This window comes from Oncorhynchus keta, chromosome 10 (genome assembly GCF_023373465.1).
Source record: "Oncorhynchus keta strain PuntledgeMale-10-30-2019 chromosome 10, Oket_V2, whole genome shotgun sequence".
Lineage (NCBI taxonomy): Eukaryota > Metazoa > Chordata > Actinopteri > Salmoniformes > Salmonidae > Oncorhynchus > Oncorhynchus keta.
In genome coordinates, this window is record NC_068430.1 from 54,812,434 (window position 1) to 54,836,192 (window position 23,759).

General features: G+C 42.9%; 2 protein-coding genes across 2 annotated transcripts in view; one reads left to right on the forward strand and one right to left on the reverse strand.

Annotated features, from left to right (window-relative positions):
* The window catches only part of LOC118388983 (histone deacetylase 7-like), a 266,283-nt gene that overhangs the window by 101,589 nt on the left and 140,935 nt on the right, over positions 1 to 23,759 (reverse strand). The gene's annotated exons all lie outside the window — the stretch shown is intronic.
* Positions 1 to 23,759, forward strand: part of LOC118388979 (integrin alpha-5-like) — a 58,581-nt gene that overhangs the window by 29,360 nt on the left and 5,462 nt on the right. Inside the window, exons 10-29 of the mRNA XM_035778627.2 lie at positions 1,836 to 1,892; positions 3,648 to 3,700; positions 4,473 to 4,684; positions 5,013 to 5,204; positions 5,329 to 5,374; positions 5,617 to 5,730; positions 7,519 to 7,574; positions 8,063 to 8,223; positions 8,736 to 8,873; positions 12,753 to 12,820; positions 16,704 to 16,854; positions 17,135 to 17,227; positions 17,525 to 17,604; positions 17,795 to 17,875; positions 18,145 to 18,250; positions 18,448 to 18,606; positions 19,128 to 19,238; positions 20,939 to 21,052; positions 23,315 to 23,416; positions 23,589 to 23,711. Coding sequence (XP_035634520.2) covers positions 1,836 to 1,892; positions 3,648 to 3,700; positions 4,473 to 4,684; positions 5,013 to 5,204; positions 5,329 to 5,374; positions 5,617 to 5,730; positions 7,519 to 7,574; positions 8,063 to 8,223; positions 8,736 to 8,873; positions 12,753 to 12,820; positions 16,704 to 16,854; positions 17,135 to 17,227; positions 17,525 to 17,604; positions 17,795 to 17,875; positions 18,145 to 18,250; positions 18,448 to 18,606; positions 19,128 to 19,238; positions 20,939 to 21,052; positions 23,315 to 23,416; positions 23,589 to 23,711 — 2,217 coding nt within the window. The remainder of the gene's footprint in view (positions 1 to 1,835; positions 1,893 to 3,647; positions 3,701 to 4,472; positions 4,685 to 5,012; positions 5,205 to 5,328; positions 5,375 to 5,616; positions 5,731 to 7,518; positions 7,575 to 8,062; positions 8,224 to 8,735; positions 8,874 to 12,752; positions 12,821 to 16,703; positions 16,855 to 17,134; positions 17,228 to 17,524; positions 17,605 to 17,794; positions 17,876 to 18,144; positions 18,251 to 18,447; positions 18,607 to 19,127; positions 19,239 to 20,938; positions 21,053 to 23,314; positions 23,417 to 23,588; positions 23,712 to 23,759) is intronic.

The window sequence follows — 23,759 nt, forward strand, 5'->3', positions numbered from 1 at the left end:
GTCCATTCTAAATCAAAACAAATTTCCCACTTATATTATTTAAAATATGTAAAGACGCGATTAAATCAAGAATAGTGTGATGGGTGACAATATTAGCCTATCTCTTGTGAATGATATATTATCACTTATGATGCCGAGCATAAAGGAAACAGTGTATGCTTTTTCCCCAACTTTTTCAAATCATAGTCCCACACCTCATGTCGCCTAGCCCATAGCCCTATATGTTTTGATAAGGTTTGTATCACGACTAAAGTGGCCAAATAACTTCTTAAAATGAAGCACATTAATCCGCTTTACAATGGTTGTAGAGCCGAACTGGCATACATACATTGCAGCACGTGAGTTTCAAGTTTGGGGAAGATCATTCTTACCATCAAAATGCATCAAATTTGTGGTCACTTTTGAGAATGGTATTTTTCTGCTAATGGAACATTCGCGCTTATAGCAAGCCTACTGCCGTGTGCGCATTGCTGCACATATAATGTGAAGAAATAGCCTAATAGTTTATCAACATTTTAAGCTAAACGTTTTAACCTGTTGCATCAGGCGCATTGCTTAAAACAGTTTTTTTTATGCTAGTCATTGTATTAATTTGGGATGTATGTCATCCCACAACTGTCCTGGACTATGCTTGGAATATGTATTTCTCGCACAGAATGGAAAAGGTAAACTTTTGTACTATGTACATAGGCTAGTGCTTTTGCTCTTCGTTAGGCCTACTCATCTTGTTGGCTGACAAATAGTAAATGTGGACAGTTCTTCCAATATCTTCAATATGAGCCTCAGTTGAGTCCCAGATGTGTCTGTCTTCACTTGTAGCCTGTGAGAAAGACCCGATCACTTGATTGAGAGCCATGTGAGTGAGAGGTGCTTCGGCACGCAGTGGGGAGAAGGGAATTATAATTATTATATTCAGCCCAAGGGCATAACGGCCACTGACCTCAAAAGGCATATCTTTTTTTAGGGGGATTATGGCCTCACAAAGGGGATGCAGCCGGAAAATTTGAAGCATTATCAAGTGCATTATCAAGTGTGTACAGCCTGTGCAAAAAAAACAAAGCAGAGCTCATGCCTTTCATGCAACTTTTTTCAAATCATCATTTGAGTCCCATCATGCAGCCTTAGAATGTATTAAAATCTTAACATAGAGCCCAATATTGGTATCACAACTAAAGTTACATAAATAACTCTAAATTAGCATATAGGAGTACGTGTTTCTTTGTTAACCGCTCAACACAGAATAGCCGCATGTAAGCACTCCCTTAAATAATTTCTAGAAAAGATCCTTTCTATTTTATTCAGCTATATTCTTCATACTATAAAATAATTCCACGGAATTCTAAGCAAATCTTGTCTACTAAATGAACTAGTGTAGCCCACAGCCATATGGCATAGTCAGATCAGCGCCTAAAATATGGACAATGCAGAGTATGCTATTCTGTTCTTATGAAATAGACTACATTTTTTTCATATCATGTTTCTTTAGACCTGTCTCAAATAAATAATGGATTTATTATGAAGGTGTAGGCTACATTATATGGATTTATTAGACTTTTTAAAATGTAGATGTTTCAAAGGTCTGCATCAGTGGCTTGTAGGCTGTGCGTGGAAGCCAGGAGATGCTAAATGTGTTTATGTTAATTAAAGGTAAATTACAGTGAGATCGGCAGTTATTTGCTTACAATCACCGGCTGCCAAAATTGAATGACCGCCACAGCCCTAGTTACAACCAACAGTATTATTGCATGTCTTTTTCATTCATTTTCATGTAATTTTCATTTCTCCTACAATCATGGTTGATAACTGAAGGTTTTTTCGAAACTCTCTCAATGCAGGTGTCCATACTCAATGGAACAGACCTGAAATCTATGCTGAACCTAACCGGAGAACAGGTTGGTGCAAATCTGCTTAACAGCAAGGGGGCTAGGCTGTACTGGACTTTTGGCGCCTCTATTTTCATATGTGGGTATATATAGGGGGGCTGAAGGAATTTGCCCCCAGGAGATAATGCTTTATCCCTGGGTCAGAGGTGAGCCCACAAAGCCCTATGTGTTCCATACCTTGTGAATCACGCAATCACATACACACGTAGACACACATACACCCAAGTACACACACACACACATGTACATCTTGTACTAACCTTGTGGAGACACAAAATTCAGTCCCATTCAATATCCTATTTTCCCCAAACCCAAACCCTAACTCTAACCTTAACCCCAAAACCTAACCTTAACCCTAACCCTAGCTCCTAACCTTAAAACTAACCCTAGCTTCTAATCTTAAACCTAAACATAATTCTAAACTTAACCCCCTAGAAATACCATTTGACCATGTGGGGATCAACAAAATGTTTCCAGTTGGTCAAATTTTGGTTTGTTTACTGGTCTCCACAAGTATAGTTACACACACACACACACACACACACACACACACACACACACACACACACACACACACACACACACACACACACACACACACACACACACACACACACACACACACACACACACACACACACACACACACACACACACACACACACACACACACACACACACAGTGTTACATCTACATGTTGACTCAGGATTTTGTGTTGCAAAATAAGGGGGTGGGGAGCTTGTTTATGCCAACCCACCATCCAAGGGTTTGGATTCCTCATTGGCTAAATTGCTGGATTGTTTTGAATATGTGACATGTGTTATTGCATGTTACTCCTGTAGTCTTCTAAATTCTCCATGGCTGATGAACAAGACAGCTACTATTGTACATGCATATGTGTGCTTTGTATGTATACGTTCTGTGTAAGCTGCTAACGGACTGCTAACTGCTTATTGCATTGTGAGAACGATCTGAAATAAAACTCCTGGCTGGATTTGATTTGACGGTCTCTTTAGGTTGACTAGTCTCCACATGAGTGCTTTGGACTGCACCGTCGGACTCAGCTGTGTAAACAAAGCTGTATAAACAATGTCTCCGAGTCATACATTTACATGTCTCTATACAAGTAGCCATACCATGAAATTGATCATGCTGGTTCGAGTATACTGCTGCAAATTCGGGGGGTAGCTCAGACCGGGACTCCAACCCAGGTCCAGGGACTGTCAACCCAACACCTTAGCCGATTACGCCAAGAGATCCAAAACTTTGGACGAGGTCGCTATGTGTTGGGTTACGGTAGCTACACTACAGTAGCTCTAAACGTCACTACCTCTCAGATTTATAGAAGGACCACCATACTGTACATTGTCGATTAGTCTGGTGAAGTCATTCACCAGGGGATAATAGCTGTGATATAAAACTCTTGACAATAGTACATAATTTATGGCATAATATAGAATCGTCAAAGATAACGACACTGAGTGACCGATCCTCCCTCTCTCTCTGAGATGCCTATAGCAGCTTGAGTCCCCCACCTCCTCCGAATGCCTACCTCCTTCTACCTCTCATGTAATGTACAGAAGCTCTGGCACTGAGCTTAGAGAAAACAGAGGGAAGAGGGGGATGGATTTGGGGGGCCTGATTGAAGAGGAAGGCTTCCAGGGCGAGGGGATATGAGAGAGAGAGAGAGAGAGAGAGAGAGAGAGAGACTATGCCCCCCGGTGTGATTACACGCTAACTCTGTCTGTTTTAATGTCTTCCAGATGGGGTCCTATTTCGGCTACGCAGTGGCAGCCACGGACATCAACAACGACGGGTGAGTGAGCTAGCGTGGAGAGAAGGAGGGAGCGATGGAAAGAGGGAAAGAGAGAGAAAGAAAAATAGGGCGAGCGATAAAGAGAGAAAGACAAAGTGTGCAAAAAGAAGGCAGGTAAGGCAAGATTTGGACAGACAGACTTGGACAGACAATGTATGCTAACAAGGGAGAGAGAGAGAGAGAGATGGAGAGCAAGGAGGTGAAATACAGTATTTCAGAAGATCCCATGGTCATGAATTTCCCTCTGTCGTGTGTCATGAAAATTCCTTGAACATACAGTAGCTACTCCTACACTTCCTTTCTCCTGCTTTCAAGGTTCTCTATTGGCCAATTCCGCTTCCCCTATCATATTAGACTCATAGTCAGGAAACTCAGGACATCACACTTACTACACTAATGCACGCTAGCTCAACTTTAGAGGCCTTGATTTGACCTAAAGTACTAGTCCATTGTAAATCAGGAGAAGTAAAGTTCAACTATCTGGAGTTATTTATCTCTCCTCTCTAGGGCTGTCACAATGACCATATAACCGTGTTACCGACGGTTTTGGATGAAGACCGTCGTGACAATAAAATAACCTTCATAACCGTAAAATATATATATATATTTTTTAATTGTACCTTTATTTACCTAGGCAAGTCAGTTAAGATCAAATTCTTATTTACAATGATGGCCTACCCTGGCCAAACCCGGACGACGCTATATATATTTTTATGAACAGCTGACTGAATGAGCACACATTATCTCTTCCTCTCTCCTCTCTCTTCCCCAGGATGGAAGACCTTGTGGTGGGAGCTCCCATGTTCATGCAGAGGGGTTCCGACGGACTGCGTTGGGAGGAGGTGGGCCGTGTCTATGTGTACCTGCAGCGGCGACCCTTGCTGTTTGAACCCAGGCTGCCCCACCTGGGGGGGACCCAGGCCTTCGGGAGGTTTGGCAGCTCGCTGGCCCCACTGGGAGACCTCAACCAGGATGGCTTCAACGGTGAGAACTCTGGAAAAGCTTGGGTCATGTTCATTAATGAACACTGTAGCAAAACATTTTGCAATGGAAAAAACGAAAATGTGGATTTGATATTGGACAAGTTCAGGTAGTACCTTTCCTTAGTTTTCTCCATTTGATGCCTAAAGGCCGCACATAAGAATATGTGATACATTTCAATCGTTCATGCAAGAACATAACTAAAATCAGGGCGGAGGGAGTGGGGATAAACCATTATCCTGAATTTGTAAGTCGCTCTGGATAAGAGCGTCTGCTAAATGACTTAAATGTAATGTAATGTAATGTGTCATAACTCTGTTGATTAACGTAGATATTGCCATCGGCTGTCCCTTTGGAGGAGACGACCAACAGGGATTGGTCCTCATCTATAATGGACATGCCAGTGGACTGATGGACATGCCCACTCAGACTCTAGCTGGCCAATGGGCCTCTGGCACCTTCCCCGCCAGTTTTGGCTACGCCCTCCGTGGAAATAAAGATCTGGATCATAATGGCTACCCAGGTAAAAGAGAAAGTGGTTTAGTCCAATTTGCCAATTTTGTTTTAAATTATTTTGCCTTTTGCTGTTTCATAAGGCATCACATTGTTCTTGAATTAGTGTTAATCTTGGGGTCATCTTTGTACAGATCTCATCGTAGGTGCTTTTGGGGTTGACAAGGCTGTTCTGTACAGGTATATCCTCTCACCAGAACATTATTGGCTCATTGTACATGCAAATTAGCTAGCTGACCAATTACACCCCATTTTTGTATTTGTCTTTTAATTAAGCATGTACCTTCATCTCAAATAATTGTTTTATATGTGACCTTTGTGTAATTTTGAATTACACAATTATTTTTATATTGGAATCAAAGCTTTTGTTTAAGGTAATCAATCATATCACGTCTTCCAATTGGTTGCTATTCTTCTATCAGGGCGCGGCCTATTGTCAATGCCAATGCCTCTCTTATGCTGCAACCTACCATGATCAATCCAGAGGAGAAGAGTTGTACGGTGTCCAATGGGAATGAGACAATCTCTGTGTCCTGGTATGTTGATACAGATGTGCAGTCTTAATTTGACCCTGCTTCTCACAGCAGGAAAATAATCCTACAGCAATGGGAAATGTAAATTATTATGTGGATTATAATTAATGGACATTTTTGTAGGGTTTGATACATTTTTAAATAGGGCAAATAAAGTATGACATGTTGAAGTGTATATTACACCCTTTAGAAGCCTTTTAAAACCTTGAATACACTACAATTTGTATTTCCTGCTGCGCAGGAAGATTCTGTGTGACGACAGATTGATCAAATTAAGATAACACATTTGTACATACTTTTCCCTTTTCAAATAGATCTGATTGGTTGAAACACTGCTGATATTCCATGGGTTAAGATCTTTGTGAAGTTAAGCTTAGCCGGTAACACTTCATTTTGAGAGTGCCCTTGTACAGCAACAACAAAAAATCACGCTATCAGTAACATGTCAATTGTACTTCCCGGACACCACCACTATTATTGACTAGGATATTACTATAGCCTCATACAGACCAACCTTGATAGGAGGGAAACTATCTTCAGCAACGATATAAATTCAAGCGCTAGACATATTATGTAGTACATTTTCCACTCTTAAACCATGTCAATGGACAAAACGTCCGGTATTCACCACTTGAGAATGTCAAATGACACCATGTTTGACAAGCTTTTCCAGTCTCCGGTCCAGTGTGAGGGTTTAAAGTCTATATTCTGAGCCCAAGCCAAGGGAACAGTTTCTTACTTTTAGTCTCACAAAAATTCCTTCCATAAATTAAAGTAAAACAAGAATTATTTTTAGACTCTTCAGAGAAAGTTATGACTCGTGGCTGGCATCTTGGTATCTGCCTTTAGTACGGAACAAGTCGCTTTTGTTTGTGTCTTGATTACCGTTTATGTTGCTGGGAGACTTGGGGAGGCAGCGGCAGAGGGAGGAGTAGAGGTGGGGTGCTGTGGACAGAGGAAAGGGTGGAGAGGGTTGGCATTCTCTTTGAATGACATATTATTTGGCACACCAGCCTAAGACACAGAATGCATGAGGTGACACACCCACACACGCACATTCACACGTGCGCAGGCAGATGACCGTTGGCCACACACACTCAAACACACACGCACAGATTTACAGTGGAGCATATAGATGTAGTATGTGCATGCACACCTCTCATATGAAACACACACACAGATTTACAGTGGAGCATATAGATGTAGTATGTGCATGCACACCTCTCATATGAAACACACACACTCTCTGCCTCTGCTTGTAAAGTTTGGGTAATTTCTATTAAAGGCGAGAGGTTGAATTGGGCTTCAATTCTGTGCGAAGATTGAATGCATTTAAATTCAATGTACCAATAAAATGAAAATTCTCAGAGATGTCTTACAAAATCAAATAGATTTTTAAAGACATTTTTACATCAGCAGATGTCACAAAGTGCTGGATAGAAACCCAGCCTAAAACCCCAAACAGCAAGCAATGCAGATGTAGAAGCACGGTGGCTAGGAAAAACTCCCTAGAAAGGCAGGAACCGAGGAAGAAACCTAGAGAAGCACCAGGCTCTGAGGGGTGGCCAGTCCTATTACTTGATCATATGTTCAAACTTGAATACAAGATTAATAGATTTCCATTACAGGGTATCTATTCAAAGGTAGCATTTTTTTTTAACATGGAATGCATCATTCAAAATACAGTAGTATTGTATATTATCACCATATGTATCTATATGGATCTATTGGATATACCGTATTCTGAAATACTCCCCCTCACTATTTCTTCTCTGTCTTCACCCTCTCCAGTGTCAACCTCAGTTTCTGCCTCTCGGCCAATGGGAAGCACCTCCCTGCTGATCTAGGTGAGCCCAGTGTTTTCATTTTGAAAGACCCCGACACAGCTGTTCCCCATTACCTTCCCTTGTGTGGCCACAAATATGCCTGAACTCAGTGTGGTCAATTTAGCAGTTAAGATTAAGATAAAAGGACAATCAAGTAAGTACAGGGGAAACTTTGCAAGTTTTGTGAGTGTGTGTGTGTGTGTTTATTTTTGAGTATGTGGGAGTGTGTGTGTGTGTGTGTGTGTGTGTGTGTGTGTGTGTGTGTGTGTGTGTGTGTGTGTGTGTGTGTGTGTGTGTGTGTGTGTGTGTGTGTGTCTGCACTTGGGAATGGGTATTTGTAATTGTGTGTATTGTGTTAGTGTATCCACAATAGCTGACTATGTAATTACATTACATGCATGTGTGTTTCAATGGGTTTGTTTTTGTGAGTATAGTTCTGTGTTCTATCGTGTGTGTGTGTGTGTGTGTGTGTGCACGTGTATGTAACCCACCATGTGTGTGTGGTGCAGGTTTTGTGGTGGAGGTACAGTTGGACCATCTGAAGCAGACCCAGAAGGAGTCGTCAGTGAGGAGAACTCTGTTCCTGGATAGCCAACAGCCCAGCCTACGGAAGACCATCACCATGGCCAATGGAGGACGAACGTGTCACGACACCCGCATCTACCTGCGAGTTAGTCACTTCAAACACTCAAAGAAATGTTGGGAGACATATGAAAAGACTTGCTATAAGGCATTTGAAAGACTTGGACGTGCTTAACTTGGACGTATAAAGCATTAAACCTGCAGGCTTTAGGTAAAGTGGTACAGGAATGTTCAAAGACGCGTTGGAAAAATTGCCCATTTATAAATACTCCTCTCAAGGTGGACTTAAAGTTTGTGGGGAAATGTTGGCTAGTTATTTCGAATCCAGCCTTCAAAGACCAGTAAATTGAAACATTTAATTTGACATTTAACAGTTAATATTTTTTTCATTATAGTTTCAATATGACTGAAAGTGAACATTTTCCCTTTACGCTGTACATTTAACGAGGCACACGGTGTCTTATCTTGACCAGTTAGTTGACAATAAGTAAAGGAACAGTTAAACACATCATGAAGTGTGTTTAACTGTGTGACACCGATTCACTTCCTCTTGAGTGTGATGCTGATGCCGTTGCCCTTCTTCCCCCATGTGTGTTACAGAGTGAAGGGGAGTTTAGGGATAAACTTTCCCCCATTTACGTCACACTCAACTTTAGCCTGGACCCTCTCGCTTCTCTGGATCTCCATGGCCTGAGACCCATTCTAAAATACCAGACAACACACCTTATAGAGCAGAAGGTATGTATTAACTACGCTATTCAATTAGAAAATATTTCATAATTTCTGCTTATTTCCTGAATTGACTGAATTGAACTGGAATATTTACCCCAACCTTGCCAGACATCACACCTTATAGAGCAGAGAGCGTGTACTTCCAGAATATCATCATATTTACCAGACCCCATAACTTACAGTTCATAGCTGGTATGTACATGACACTACCACTACTGAAACATTTACATTACATTACATTTACATTTAAGTAATTTAGCAGACGCTCTTATCCAGAGCGACTTACAAATTGGTGCATTCACCTTATGACATCCAGTGGAACAGCCACTTTACAATAGTGCATCTAAATCTTTTAAGGGGGGTGAGAAGGATTACTTTATCCTATCCTAGGTATTCCTTAAAGAGGTGGGGTTTCAGGTGTCTCCGGAAGGTGGTGATTGACTCCGCTGTCCTGGCGTCGTGAGGGAGTTTGTTCCACCATTGGGGGGCCAGAGCAGCGAACAGTTTTGACTGGGCTGAGCGGGAACTGTACTTCCTCAGTGGTAGGGAGGCGAGCAGGCCAGAGGTGGATGAACGCAGTGCCCTTGTTTGGGTGTAGGGCCTGATCAGAGCCTGGAGGTACTGAGGTGCTGTTCCCCTCACAGCTCCGTAGGCAAACACCATGGTCTTGTAGCGGATGCGAGCTTCAACTGGAAGCCAGTGGAGAGAGCGGAGGAGCGGGGTGACGTGAGAGAACTTGGGAAGGTTGAACACCAGACGGGCTGCGGCGTTCTGGATGAGTTGTAGGGGTTTAATGGCACAGGCAGGGAGCCCAGCCAACAGCGAGTTGCAGTAATCCAGACGGGAGATGACAAGTGCCTGGATTAGGACCTGCGCCGCTTCCTGTGTGAGGCAGGGTCGTACTCTGCGGATGTTGTAGAGCATGAACCTACAGGAACGGGCCACCGCCTTGATGTTAGTTGAGAACGACAGGGTGTTGTCCAGGATCACGCCAAGGTTCTTAGCGCTCTGGGAGGAGGACACAATGGAGTTGTCAACCGTGATGGCGAGATCATGGAACGGGCAGTCCTTCCCGGGAGGAAGAGCAGCTCCGTCTTGCCGAGGTTCAGCTTGAGGTGGTGATTCGTCATCCACACTGATATGTCTGCCAGACATGCAGAGATGCGATTCGCCACCTGGTCATCAGAAGGGGGAAAGGAGAAGATTAATTGTCTGTCGTCTGCATAGCAATGATAGGAGAGACCATGTGAGGTTATGACAGAGCCAAGTGACTTGGTGTATAGCGAGAATAGGAGAGGGCCTAGAACAGAGCCCTGGGGGACACCAGTGGTGAGAGCGCGTGGTGAGGAGACAGATTCTCGCCACGCCACCTGGTAGGAGCGACCTGTCAGGTAGTACGCAATCAAGCGTGGGCCGCGCCGGAGATGCCCAACTCGGAGAGGGTGGAGAGGAGGATCTGATGGTTCACAGTATCGAAGGCAGCCGATAGGTCTAGAAGGATGAGAGCAGAGGAGAGAGAGTTAGCTTTAGCAGTGCGGAGCGCCTCCGTGATACAGAGAAGAGCAATCTCAGTTGAATGACTAGTCTTGAAACCTGACTGATTTGGATCAAGAAGGTCATTCTGAGAGAGATAGCGGGAGAGCTGGCCAAGGACGGCACGTTCAAGAGTTTTGGAGAGTAAAGAAAGAAGGGATACTGGTCTGTAGTTGTTGACATCGGAGGGATCGAGTGTAGGTTTTTTCAGAAGGGGTGCAACTCTCGCTCTCTTGAAGACGGAAGGGACGTAGCCAGCAGTCAGGGATGAGTTGATGAGCGAGGTGAGGTAAGGGAGAAGGTCTCCGGAAATGGTCTGGAGAAGAGAGGAGGGGATAGGGTCAAGCGGGCAGGTTGTTGGGCGGCCGGCCGTCACAAGACGCGAGATTTCATCTGGAGAGAGAGGGGAGAAAGAGGTCAGAGCACAGGGTAGGGCAGTGTGAGCAGAACCAGCGGTGTCGTTTGACTTAGCAAACGCCAACACAACGTCTCCAGTCCACTCAACGTATAGAGGTTATGAACATAGGTGCACTATGGACAATGTAGTCCAAAACTATCAGACTTCACCACGAACACACATGTGCACCATATCTAAATCCCCCAATATCTACATCTACATTTTGCGTCATAAAGACTTGTTGAAGTAGAAAGGCATAAGTAGCAAGTTGAAATATGGACGACCCTTCAGTAGTGCTGGTCCCCATATGTCTAAAGGTTGGGGGTTAGTCCTGATACACAAAGTACGGAATTACAATATGTGGCAGCCATAGAGTTGGATAGACGGCACACTTGCTACAATGCCTTTTTTTTTGCTTTACTTAAGATGAAAGCTTTCAATGGCACTACCCATGCTGTCACATATGCGATAATGGCAAAGAACATGGTGGGCCCTCTTTCCAATTCTATGGTGGTTGCTTTTCCGAATTGAGAATAGAATCGTCAGGGGTAGGGGTGGTGGGTTGAGTCACGGCTATGCGAAAAAAACAGAGGGAGAACTGACAGCTCTTTCTGGGTGGGGCACTGAGGCTAACCATCTGGTTGTGGTTTGTTTATATATGTAGCCTTTGGTCTCTGCCATGTTGCGAGCCAGACGAGCCAGGCTTGGAGCATGTGCATGCGTTTATATATGTGTGTGTGAGTATAAGTGTGTGCACATGCGTGTGTGTGTGTGTCTGTGTAAAAGTATGTGTGTGCTCAGAGCCTCTCACTTATTGGCAGAGAAACCAATACAACTTAGCAAGAACAGCGTTTGGGAATAGCTCAGACTTTCCACGCTTACGTTATTACACAGAAATATGTTTGCACTCTCTACCTCTTTCTCTTGCACTTCTCAACAGTAACGTTTGTACCGCCCTTTTTGTCCCACGGAGATGGAGGGCTGAAAGAACATGACAGTGAGTAAGTGGGGGGTGGAGGGGGATAAGCAGAGAAGGGCAACCCTTGGTGTTCCTGTGTGAACATTACTAGTCCCCGTGCACTCCTCCGTCTTGTGATCTTGTGCTGACTGACCGATCACCACATGGACTTTAGTGAACGATAACACGGAGGACTTTAAATGAGCCACTCTTTTAGAATTCTTTTTTGGGTCTAATGTTTTCCACGTGCTGCTGCCGGGATGGGGTAGTATCGTCACAATGGGTTCACAGTACACAGAGCAAGAGCAATGTTGGAGAAGCAGAGAGGCGGAAGAGAGTGAAGGGGAATGCGGTCTCATCGAATCATATTCAATTTATATTTTATGTCTTTACACTTCAGTGACAAATTGCCTCACTAAGCAGCCCGTTTTTGTTTTTATTTTCTCCCAATCCCTCCTTTCTTCACATTGGGGTCTGTCTACCTTTCTCGAACACCATTGCTCTCCTCATTCCGCCAAAACGAAACACTGTTTCCGTTCATTCCTTCACCCCTCACTTGCTTTCTCTTTTTCCGCCCTCCCCTTATTCCCTTACTTCTCACTCCGCGACCTTTCCCCCCCATTCTCTCATTTAAGGCTCTCGTCTTCATAAGCCTTTATTGCCGTGGTACATTTACCAGCGGCTGTTCCAAAACCAATGTAAATTGTCATAGAACTGCATGCTGTTTTTGCAGTCTTAAGAAAATATACTGGTAGTACGTAATATGCTGAAAATCTTAGTGAGTTGTATTTATGTCTTTCTTGGTATTACAGAACTCTCTTGATCTCTCTAAATATCTCTCTCTCTTTCAGTAGAAGTGCGGTTTTTTTTGCGTTCTAAGATGAGGAGCTAACTGAATTGGGAACGATAAAGTTTTTCTCAAAATCAAAATATCTCCCTCCCTCTCCCATTAACATCTCTCTCTCTCTCTCTCTCTCTCCACACTTCTGTTCTGCAGGCCCAGATTCAGCTGGACTGTGGTGAGGACAACATCTGTGTCCCTGACCTCAAACTGGCTGTTTATGGGTGAGCTGAAGTCCCCTCTCCATTACCTTAAACCAAGGCATTACTCCGGAATAGTCTATCTTAGTATTCTCCCTCTTGACCTATCGATAGGTGAAAGGCCTCTGTAGGTCTCCAGCCTATTGCTTTCACCTGTCATGTCCTCTCAAAGCAGTAGCAACCAAGAAAGAAGAGTAGGAAAGAAACAATTGGATACAGACTGTCGAGAGGTCTATCGTTGGATTTTTGTGTTAAAAGGTTGCTTTTTAAAATGTTACTGGTGATGGCCTCCTTCTGATGGTCAGTCTGAGGGGAGGGAGGGAGCAGCGTTGAGGCTGCCTCTTACACGTCTCACCGTCCCTCCTCTCTCCCTCCGTCCGCTGAGAAAAGGGGACACAGTCTTCCAGCTGATGGCGAAACTTACGTCGCCCTGCATTATTTCTGCCTCATGCAACAAATTCATGTGGTTTCTCCCATGACCAGAGAAAGTGAAATATTCCTCGATATTAAAAAAGCCACAAATAATAGCTTATCGAAACACTTTGATTTACTCATTAATTGCAGCTGCAGCGCTGGTTGTAGCGTGAGTGGAAGTAGGGAAAATATGCATTTTATGACTTATAAAACCGTTGAACAAAGTATTGACAGTGTTGAATAACTTAAACATGAACAAACTCATAAAAACAGCAATTCTTTGCGGGATTCATTGAGTCTCTCTCAAGTCATGGTTTTAAAGGTTTTTAAATCTCACATTATCAACTTTGCTGTGCGTTCGAGGGTTCTTTTTACAGTCTATGGTGCGAGGAAACTGAGCAGACACGGTGATCTGAGCCATCTGAATTGCCAGCAGCAGGCCTGTAGGTGCGCTTGATTTGCTCTCTGGGACTGCCGGGTAGGCTGAGTTCTACCTTCAAACACATGAAATGGTTCATAATGGGAACACTTTGCCTTCCCAGTGCTAGGGTAGCTGAATCAAGTGCACCTAACACCAACAGCGAAAAAATAAAATAATAATAGGAATGCAAGTGTTTATCGTTGGGGGATTTACAGAAATGTTTGGTGATCAACTAGGAATGGCTTGGAGATCGACCAGTCGTGATCGTGATCGACTCTTTGGTGGCCACTGATATACATGTATGTTTATTTGTCCTTGATTTAAGAAATGCACTTTTATTCCAAGGAGAGTAACTCATATCCTCACGACTCTTTACTTGCTCATGGTTATTAATGGTTAATCATTGTTGTTTGAGTGTGGACAACAGCAGGGTATGTTGCACTATAGGCTGAATGGAACAACTGGGGCCATTCACAAACTAGTAGCTCGAGCTCTTTTCTTGCACTGTCTTGAGTAGTGTATTGCAGGACTTTGCCATGTGATTTTTATTAGCGGCAGAGTACAATCAAGTTAAGAGTTTCCCTTGGAGAATTGGGGAATGTGTGTTTTCTGTTTCCACGAGAACAAGTCAGTCAAAAAAGCTGATGATTCAATACTTTCTCTATGCCGCTTCGACGACCTATCACCATTGGAATGTAACACACAGCTTGTTTTTTAGGACTTCCCGAGAATTCCCATGCGTGAGGTTGTTTTGTGTTCACAACCTTGAGGCCTATCTTAGAGATAAATGCCCTTTATTATTGGTACTTTGTGTAGTACATCCTCTGGGTTGAATTCAACAGTAGATTTGGAAAGTATTCAGACCCCTTTACTTTTTCCAAATTGTGTTACGTTACAGCCTTATTCTAAAATGGATTCAATTGTTTCCCCCCCTGACCAACACAATACCCCATAATGACAAAGCAAGAACAGTTTTTGTTTTTTTGCAAATGTATAAAATATAACAAAACTGAAATATCACATTTACATAAGTATTCAGACCCTTTACTCAGTACTTTGTTGAAGCACCTTTGACAGCGATTACAGCCTTGAGTCTTCTTGGGTATGACGCTACAAGCTTGGCACACCTGTATTTGGAGAGTTTCTCCCTTTCTTTTCTGCAGATCTACTCAAGCTCTGTTAGTTTGGATAGGGACAGCTATTTTCAGGTCTCTTCAGAGATGTTAGATCGGGTTCAAGTCCGGGCTCTGGCTGAGCCACTCAAGGACATTCAGAGACTTGTCCTGAAGCCACTCCTGTGTTGTCTTGGCTGTGTGCTCAGGGTTGTTGTCCTGTTGGAAGTTGAACCTTCACCCCGCTCCGGAGCAGGTTTTCATCAAGGATCTCTCTTGTCATTGCTCCATTCATCTTTCCCTCGATCCTGACTAGTCTCCCAGTCCCTGCCGCTGAAAAACATCCCCCACATCAGGATGCTGCCACAACCATGATTCACCGTAGGGATGGTGCCAGGTTTCTCCCAGACATCACGCTTAGCATTCAGGCCAAATAGTTCAATCTTGGTTTCATCAGACCAGAGAATATTTTTTATCATGATCTGAGAGTCCTGTAGGTGCCTTCAGGCACACTCCAAGCTGGCTGTCAAGTGCCTTTTACTGAGGAATGGCTTCCGTCTGGCCACTCTACCGTAAAGGCCTGATTGGTGGAGTGCTGCAGAAATGGTTGTCCTTATGAAAGTTTCTCCCATCTCCACAGATGAACTCTGGAGCTCTGTCAGAGTGACCATCGTGATCAAGGAAGTCTTTTTTTATCAATTATATTTGTATTTTTGAGTTTAACCATAATATTTGTTGTAATATTTGTTCTGTCTTATCTAGTGGATTAAACTGAAATTGCAACCAACTTTCTATGGTTTTAAAAATAGCAATATTTTGGAGATAATTTCATTTTCAAATAACCAAAAGTGAGAGGTTGTAATCTGAATAAAGGGGAAAAGGCCATTCTTGAACATGGGGTGAGACATTCTTACTAATCTGCTTGAGAACCAGTTCGGATTTAAGTATGACTTTTGTATGACTGAAGCCTTTAGGGAGGCTTTAATAGTTCATCATTTCTGCCCTCCGAATTCATATTCATTATATAAATAGGCCTGTTTAATTTGTCTGGCTTCCAAATTAAATTGAATACTTTTTGCTCGTATATTTTTTGCTCGTATAAAAAACAATTACAAATTGATTATACAGTATTTCATGTAAATGTTTGTCTGTATCTGAAGATATCTTAAAAGCTTTGAATCAAATACAGTTTATCTTACAGTACAACTCCCTCTCCCCCCACCACCTTAAACCTTTCCTCCTCTCTCGTAGTCTGCAGTGATAGAGTAGCGATGTTATCACCTCCTCTGCTTTTCGTTCAACTTTTTTTTTACATAGATCCCTGTCCTCACAAGGAACAAATTTGCCTCAGGGACCCCATAAGGTCCGCCATTATGGATTTTCTGCCAATTAGAATTTTATGAAAAACATTGACCGATCTGCACGAAACTTGATATGTGGCATCTATGGACAAAGGTCTCTCAATGCAAAATTTGGTACACATTTTGCAAACAATGTCAAAACTCAACATGTGCAAGAACATTCATATCGACCTTACGGTAGTGCTTTAACAGGCATGTGTTTATATCTATTGATTTATTTGGCTCAGAGTGATGAAATTTGGCACACACGCTCAGGGATATGAGTCTAGCTAACCCACACGATATCTCAGACACCACTGGCCTGATTTTAGTGAAACTTAGGCAAATGATGCGTATTTCCATAAATATCTGGCATTTAAAAAATGACACTGATTGGCCTAAGGGGGGCGCTATAGTAATCATTAGTCACATGCAATATCACAGACACCACTGGCCCAATTTTGACGAAACTTCGGTGAATGATGCGTCTTGTCATAAAGATTTGTCATTTACATTAATTACACTGATTGGCCCAAGGGCGGCGCTGCATCATTCGTGGGGGATGACATGTTTATTGTTGCTTTGTTTTACGTTGTTGTATTTTCTTGTGGTTTCCTTAGCGATAGGACGGAGGTGTATCTGGGTGACGATAACTCCCTGACCCTGACTTTCAATGCCAGGAACGAGGGAGAGGGCGGGGCCTACGAGGCAGAGCTTTACATGGTGCTTCCCCCAGAGGCTGACTACAGTGGTATAGCCCGCAACAATGCGGTGAGGGAGCAACCATCTGTCTTGTCCCTCTTAGGGGAAATGCTAACTCAAAACGATGCTACGGCTAATATTTCTAATAAAAATGGCAATGCTAAGATAATAAATATCCACATGACAATGACCATAATTCAAGTAATATCAATGCAGTAATGTTGATACTAACGATGGCTTGATGACTAAAACGATGGTAATGACTTAAATGGTTAGAAAGAATTTGCAAATACTGTGAAGTCAAGTCTATGTCTCTCTCTCCATGTTTGTGCTTGGATGTCATAAGCAGAGTCTGACTCAGCTAACCTGTAGCTACGAGGCAGAGAATCAGACCCGCTCTCTGGTCTGTGACCTGGGCAACCCTATGAAGTCTGGCACAAGTGTAAGTGGACCATCATGGACTAACTTTTTCTTAAATTCAAAGTCAAATGGAGCTTTATAGTTTTGAAGGGAACTTCCAATGTTGCTGAAGCAATATGGTACTTCTGTCCTTCTGATTGTGGGTTTCTGTATGTCTGTACAATTATCTGTCTTTACGAATGATGTTGTGTGACCCAGACTGATCCTGTTAATGACTGTGTGTGTGTTTATGACGGACTGTCTTTCTGAGAGATCTGAGGTCAGTGTATCTCTAGTGTCTTTGTGGTTGATCGTGTGTCTTTTGTGTGGATCTTCACAGTTGTGGGCAGGCCTCCGCTTCACTGTGCCCCGACTGAAGGACACTTACAATACGGTGCAGTTTGAGCTCCAGATACGCAGGTAAGTCACAGTTGTACCTTCAGCACAGAAATACTTCCACACTTACTCCCGTGTCCTGACTTGAGCTAAGCTTAGGGTTAGTGCATAGTTAGTTAAAATGTTGTCGACAGTTAAGTGAACGTCCAATGAACATCTATGAGCCATCTTTTTGGCACAATCTAAACTAATTCTCTGTTCTCTCTCCACTCAGTAAAAATGAGAATAGCTCCCAGAGCGATGTTGAGCTCTATGATCTTGAGGTGGCTGTGGTAGCTGATGTTATCCTACAGGGGTGAGTCAGCATGGATGGATGGATGGACGGATGGATGGACGAACAAACAAATGAATTAGTGGTCTCCATCACTATACTAATAACATATTCCCTGTTTAGCTACACTCAAAGTGACTGGGTACCAATATACTGGACATCAACAGCCCCAATTACATTGGAAATAATGTTTCATTACCATGTTCTGTTGGGTATGTCTACTGCATCTTTCTACTATTTTGTCCTTTGTCCTACGGTGTTACTCTCTCTCTCTCTCCTTTTCTCGATTGAAGCGTTTCTCGTCCGGACAAGCTCCTCTTCCCTCCCCCAAACTGGAGGGTGAGCCACAGCCTCCAAGAGGAGCAGGACATTGGGTCTGAGATCCAGCATGTCTACGAGGTACTCAACGTGTGCCGCTAGAGTCGATTTTGTTTTATTTTGTTAAGTGGGGTCAAGTGGAGTTGTAGGGTTAGGTGGTTGAACAAATGCTTATCTCAGCTTCCTGGTACAGTATGCTGACATGGGTTCTCTCTCGCTCTCTCTCTCTCTCTCTCTCTCTCTCTCTCTCTCTCTCTCTCTCTCTCTCTCTGTGTTAGTTGGTGAACAACGGGCCCAGTATGATCAGTCAGTCGGTGCTGGAGCTGCGATGCCCTCTGAGAGCTCAGGGTCACGATCTTCTGTACCCTGTGGAGATCATCACTCAGGGACCACTCAACTGCAGCTCCAACTACACCCTCAATGCACTGAAACTCAAGGTGAGGAACACACTTCCACGCACACATGTACACATGCATAGATGCATGCAGGCAGGCACACACACACACACGCACACACTTGCTCATAATGGATGCACACGTTTGCTCATAATATACATTACATTTACATTACATTTAAGTCATTTAGCAGACGCTCTTATCCAGAGCGACTTACAAATTGGTGCATTCACCTTATGACATCCAGTGGAACAGCCACTTTACAATAGTGCATCTAATCTTTTAAGGGGGTGAGAAGGATTACTTTATCCTATCCTAGGTATTCCTTAGGTATTATACATCCACAGACACTCCTCCCAGATACTGTATACATTCACACCAAACCCGAATACATTGTCATTTATTTTGTGTGGTGTCACATAACGATTTGCAGTATTTACACAAAGGATATGCAGTAGTCCAATATTACCCAAGTGTATGAGTCACAATGACCATATGAGAGTTTTGTGTTATGTGTCTATGAGTGGAACGGTACATGTGTAGTATTCTGTGTGTGTTGCCAGCTCCAGCCTCCTACAACAGAACAGCCTCCCTCCTCACAGACGGTCAGCCCTGAACACCACATCCAGAGGAGAGAGGTCTACAGGGATCCTCTGGCCAAACAAAGCAACTTGGTGAGACAGCCGTGTGTGTGTGTGTGTGTGTGTGTGTGTGTGTGTGTGTGTGTGTGTGTGTGTGTGTGTGTGTGTGTGTGTGTGTGTGTGTGTGTGTGTGTGTGTGTGTGTGTGTGTGTGTGTGTGTGTGTGTGTGTGTGTGTGTGTGTGTGTGTGTGTGTCGTGACCTGTTAGTGGTACTTTTAATAGGTAAAAAAGGGTTCGCAGGTCAACTTGGTTTCTACAGTCACTTCTCATGTTTGGAGTAGCTTATAGAGGGGGAAGGGAGGCTAAGTGGAGTTAGTGGGATGTTGTTGGCTTGTACTGTGAGAGTGAATCCATGTATGGCTGAAAGGAAACCACCAGCCCAGACCCATAAATTACCAAACTCATTGTAGCTACAAATTCTTCAAATGGAAACATGACCATGCACGCACTCACACAGTCATCCCCTAACAGTACTGACCACACTCTCAGTCCCTACAGCATTATAAAGCCAGCCAGTAGTGCCTCTCGAGAGCTGTTCATCTGATCCCCATATGAAGATTCCTGGAGATGTTTTCTCTCCTTCAACAGCCCCAATCTTCTCTCTTTTTACCTTTTCTTTTCTCTCATTTCTTCATGACTTATTTATCTATCATATTTCCTTATTTTCTCTCCCTTTTCTTCTCTCCCCCTCCCCTCACTCATCTTGTTTAGGGACTCGACATGCTTAACCCCATGTGGAGTCAACAGTGACACACGGCCGCTGAGGTCTGTTGACTCTAAAAACAGTAAAACAGCAGATACCGGCTGTTAAATGAAGTCACTTGGCACGTAGTCTGGGAGCACAGAGATTGGAGAGTTAAGGGGTAATAATGAGTATCTTTATGTGAGGCCTGTAGTTCACTAGCTTCTTAAATAGACTGGCCTCGAACGCTGCTGGTGCAGCAGTCATGTTTATTGGCCTGCCGAACCTCTTCTCTCTTGAAGTCATTGTCTGTTCTCATTACTTTGTTTGTTGTTTTTCATTGTAATTCAGTCTCTTTTTGAGTTTAGGCTTTCGTTTTTCATGTCCTAACGATAGCCTTATGAGCTGAATTACCACAGACAAAACACTAAGAACCATCAATGGCTTCGCTAATACCACAAAAGACAAACTGAAAGAAATGTATTCTCTCTTTAAAGGCATATGAGGATATCTATCATAATAAGATCTGCTCGTATTTATGAGTTATATAGCGTCGTTGTATGTGAAATGAACTTCTCAAAACAAAACTTCTCAAAACAGCTGTCAAATCAAAACGGCTCTCTTGTTTTTTTCCTTTAAGCTCTAAAACCCATTATTATTCAGTTATGCCAACAGTATTCATTATTATTCAAACATCCCTGTCATTCAGTATTCTTTCACCTCAAAAAAAATGAATGACCACAAAATGTTTTACAACAAAATTAACAATGGCTCCCCACTTTTCACAAAGGGCACAAAACTACAACCTAGTATCACCCCCTTTCATTAAAAGCAAAGGGATTCACTCTTTATGGAGAACTTGAAGATACACTAAGTTTCGTTTCTCATTGTTGACATAAAATGTTGGCTTGAATGATTGCCCCAAAGGCAAAAGTTCACAATAGCCTCTTACTGCTCATAATCACAGATGGTTAGCTATAACTGTGTGTGAGACTGATTGAATGTCATGCATTGGTGGTCTGTATTGATTACTGTTTTCCTTCCTCCATAGTCATGCTCTACGGTGGAGTGCTGGAGGCTGCACTGCCATGTGGGGTTACTGGAGAGAGGAAACAGTGTCATTCTGACAGTCCGCTCACGCATCTGGGCTGAGACCTTCATCGAGGTGAGAGAGCGTGACTGTAGTTTGTACTACTGTCATATACCACGCAGTACTGTTTATATGAAATAATAATTTGGATAGCACATGTATATTGTGTGATGTACAGTCGTGGACAAAAGTTCTGAGAATTACACAAATATTAATTTCCACAATGTTTGCTGCTTCAGTGTCTTTAGATATTTTTGTCAGATGTTACTTTTGGAATACTGAAGTATAATTACAAGGATTTCATAAGTGTCAAAGGCTTTTATTGACAATTACATGAAGTTGATGCAAAGGGTCAATATTTGCAGTGTTGACCCTTCTTTTTGAAGACCTCTGCAATCCGCCCTGGCATGCTGTCAATTAACTTCTTGGCCACATCCTGACTGATGACAGCCCATTCTTGCATAATCAATGCATGGAGTTAGTCAGAATTTGAGGATTGACCACAAATTCTCAATGGGATTATGGTCTGGGGAGTTTCCTGTCCATAGACCCAAAATATCAATGTTTTGTTCCCCCGAGCCACTTAGTTATCACTTTTGCCTTATGGCAAGGTGCTACATCATGCTGGAAAAGGCATTGTTCTTCACCAAACTGTTCCTGGATTGTTGGGAGAAGTTGCTCTCGGAGGATGTGTTGGTACCATTCTTAATTCAAAATTGTGAGCTCCCTTGACTGAGAAGCAACGCCACACATGAATGGTCTCAGGATGCTTTACTGTTGGCATGACACAGGACTGATGGTAGCGCTCACCTTGTCTTCTCCGGACAAGCTTTTTTCCAGATGCCCCAAATAATCGGAATGAGGATTCATCAGAGAAAATGACTTTACCCCAGTCCTCAGCAGTCCAATCCCTGTACCTTTTGCAGAATATCAGTCTGTCCCTGATGTTTTTCCTGTAGAGAAGTGGCTTCTTTGCTGCCCTTCTTGACACCAGGCCATCCTCCAAAAGTCTTTGCCTCACTGTGCGTGCAGATGCACTCACACCTGCCTGCTGCCATTCCTGAGCAAGCTCTGTACTGGTGGTGCCCCGATCCCTCAGCTGAATCAACTTTAGGAGACGGTTCTGGCACTTGCTGGACTTTCTTGTGCACCCTGAAGCCTTCTTCACAACAATTGCACCGCTCTCCTTGAAGTTCTTGATGATCCGATAAATGGTTGATTTAGGTGCAATCTTACTGGCAGCAATACCCTTGCCTGTGAAGCCCTTTTTGTGCATAGCAATGATGACGGCACGTGTTTCCTTGCAGGTAACCATGGCTGACAGAGGAAGAACAATAATTCCAAGCACCACCCTCCTTTTGAAGCTTCCAGTCTGTTATTTGAACTCAGTCAGCATGACAGAGTGATCTCCAGCCTTGTCCTCGTCAACACTCACACCTGTGTTAACGAGAGAATCACTGACATGATGTCAGCTGGTCCTTTTGTGGCAGGGCTGAAATGCAGTGGAAATGTTTTTTTTGGTGATTCAGTTCATTTGCATGGCAAAGAGGGACATTGCAATTCATCTGATCACTCTTCATAACATTCTGGAGTATATGCAAATTGCCATCATACAAACTGAGGCAGCAGACTTTGTGAAAATTAATATTTGTGTCATTTTCAAAACTTTTGGCCACGACTGTAGATCAAATGTAATTTAACTTGGTACTAACAATCCTAATGTAGTATTAGTACTATAATACTACTGCTATTATTGGGAGTTCAAATGAAGAATGAAGCTTCTTCAGAAAGTATTGGACTAATAACTGTAAAGGTTGCAAGTTCAAATCCCCGAGCTGACAAGGTACGCATCTGTCATTCTGCCCCTGAACAGGCAGTTAACCCACTGTTCCTAGGCTGTCATTGAAAATAAGAATTTGTTCTTAACTGACTTGCCTAGTTAAATGGAAAAAAAAACTCCTTGACTTATTCCATATGTTTTTTTGTGTTACAGACTGAATTCAAAATGGATAAAATCGTTAAAAAAACTTTTTTTATCTCACCCATCTACACGCAATACCCCATAATGATTTTTGTTGTTGTTAAAAATCGATTCAAAATTAAATACAGAACTATTTCATTTACATAAGTGAAGGCACTGTAGGTTCTGCTAGTCGGTGGTACAATGTTGCCCTCTCCTTGTAGTACATTTGTAAAGCATATAACAATTTTTTAGAGTGTCCGTTTTTACAGTGAAAGGTGTTTTTTTTTTTTTGTACACACTTTGGCAATATTTGGCTAAGTATTTCATATGATCTATTGTCTCATGATTTATTTTTCTTTGAACAAATGCTACAGAGGGCATACAAGCAGTATGTGCTGGAGTGTTCTGCCCAGTACAGAGTCAAGAACATGCCCTATGCCATCGCTCCCAAACTCAAACCCAGTGGATCCACAAAGGCAAGTGCAATTTATTTATTAAACTGTTCATTTTTAGGTTTTTGATGGTTTAGGTCAGTCCTGTCTGTATGATTTGGGATATCGTTTGAAGAAGTGCACACAATTCTTTTTTAAAAAACGTTCCAAGTGACCTCTCACTCCACCACGGTAACAACATATCATTGCGTTGCAGGTCCTGACTCCAGTGATGTGGAACAAGCCGGAGAGCCAGTACATTGTACCCCTGTGGATTATCATTCTGGCCATACTGGCTGGACTGCTGCTGCTCGCCCTGCTCATATATGTACTATACAAGGTAAGTGTAGCGTAAAGGACAATAAAACACAACGGGCAAAATCACATG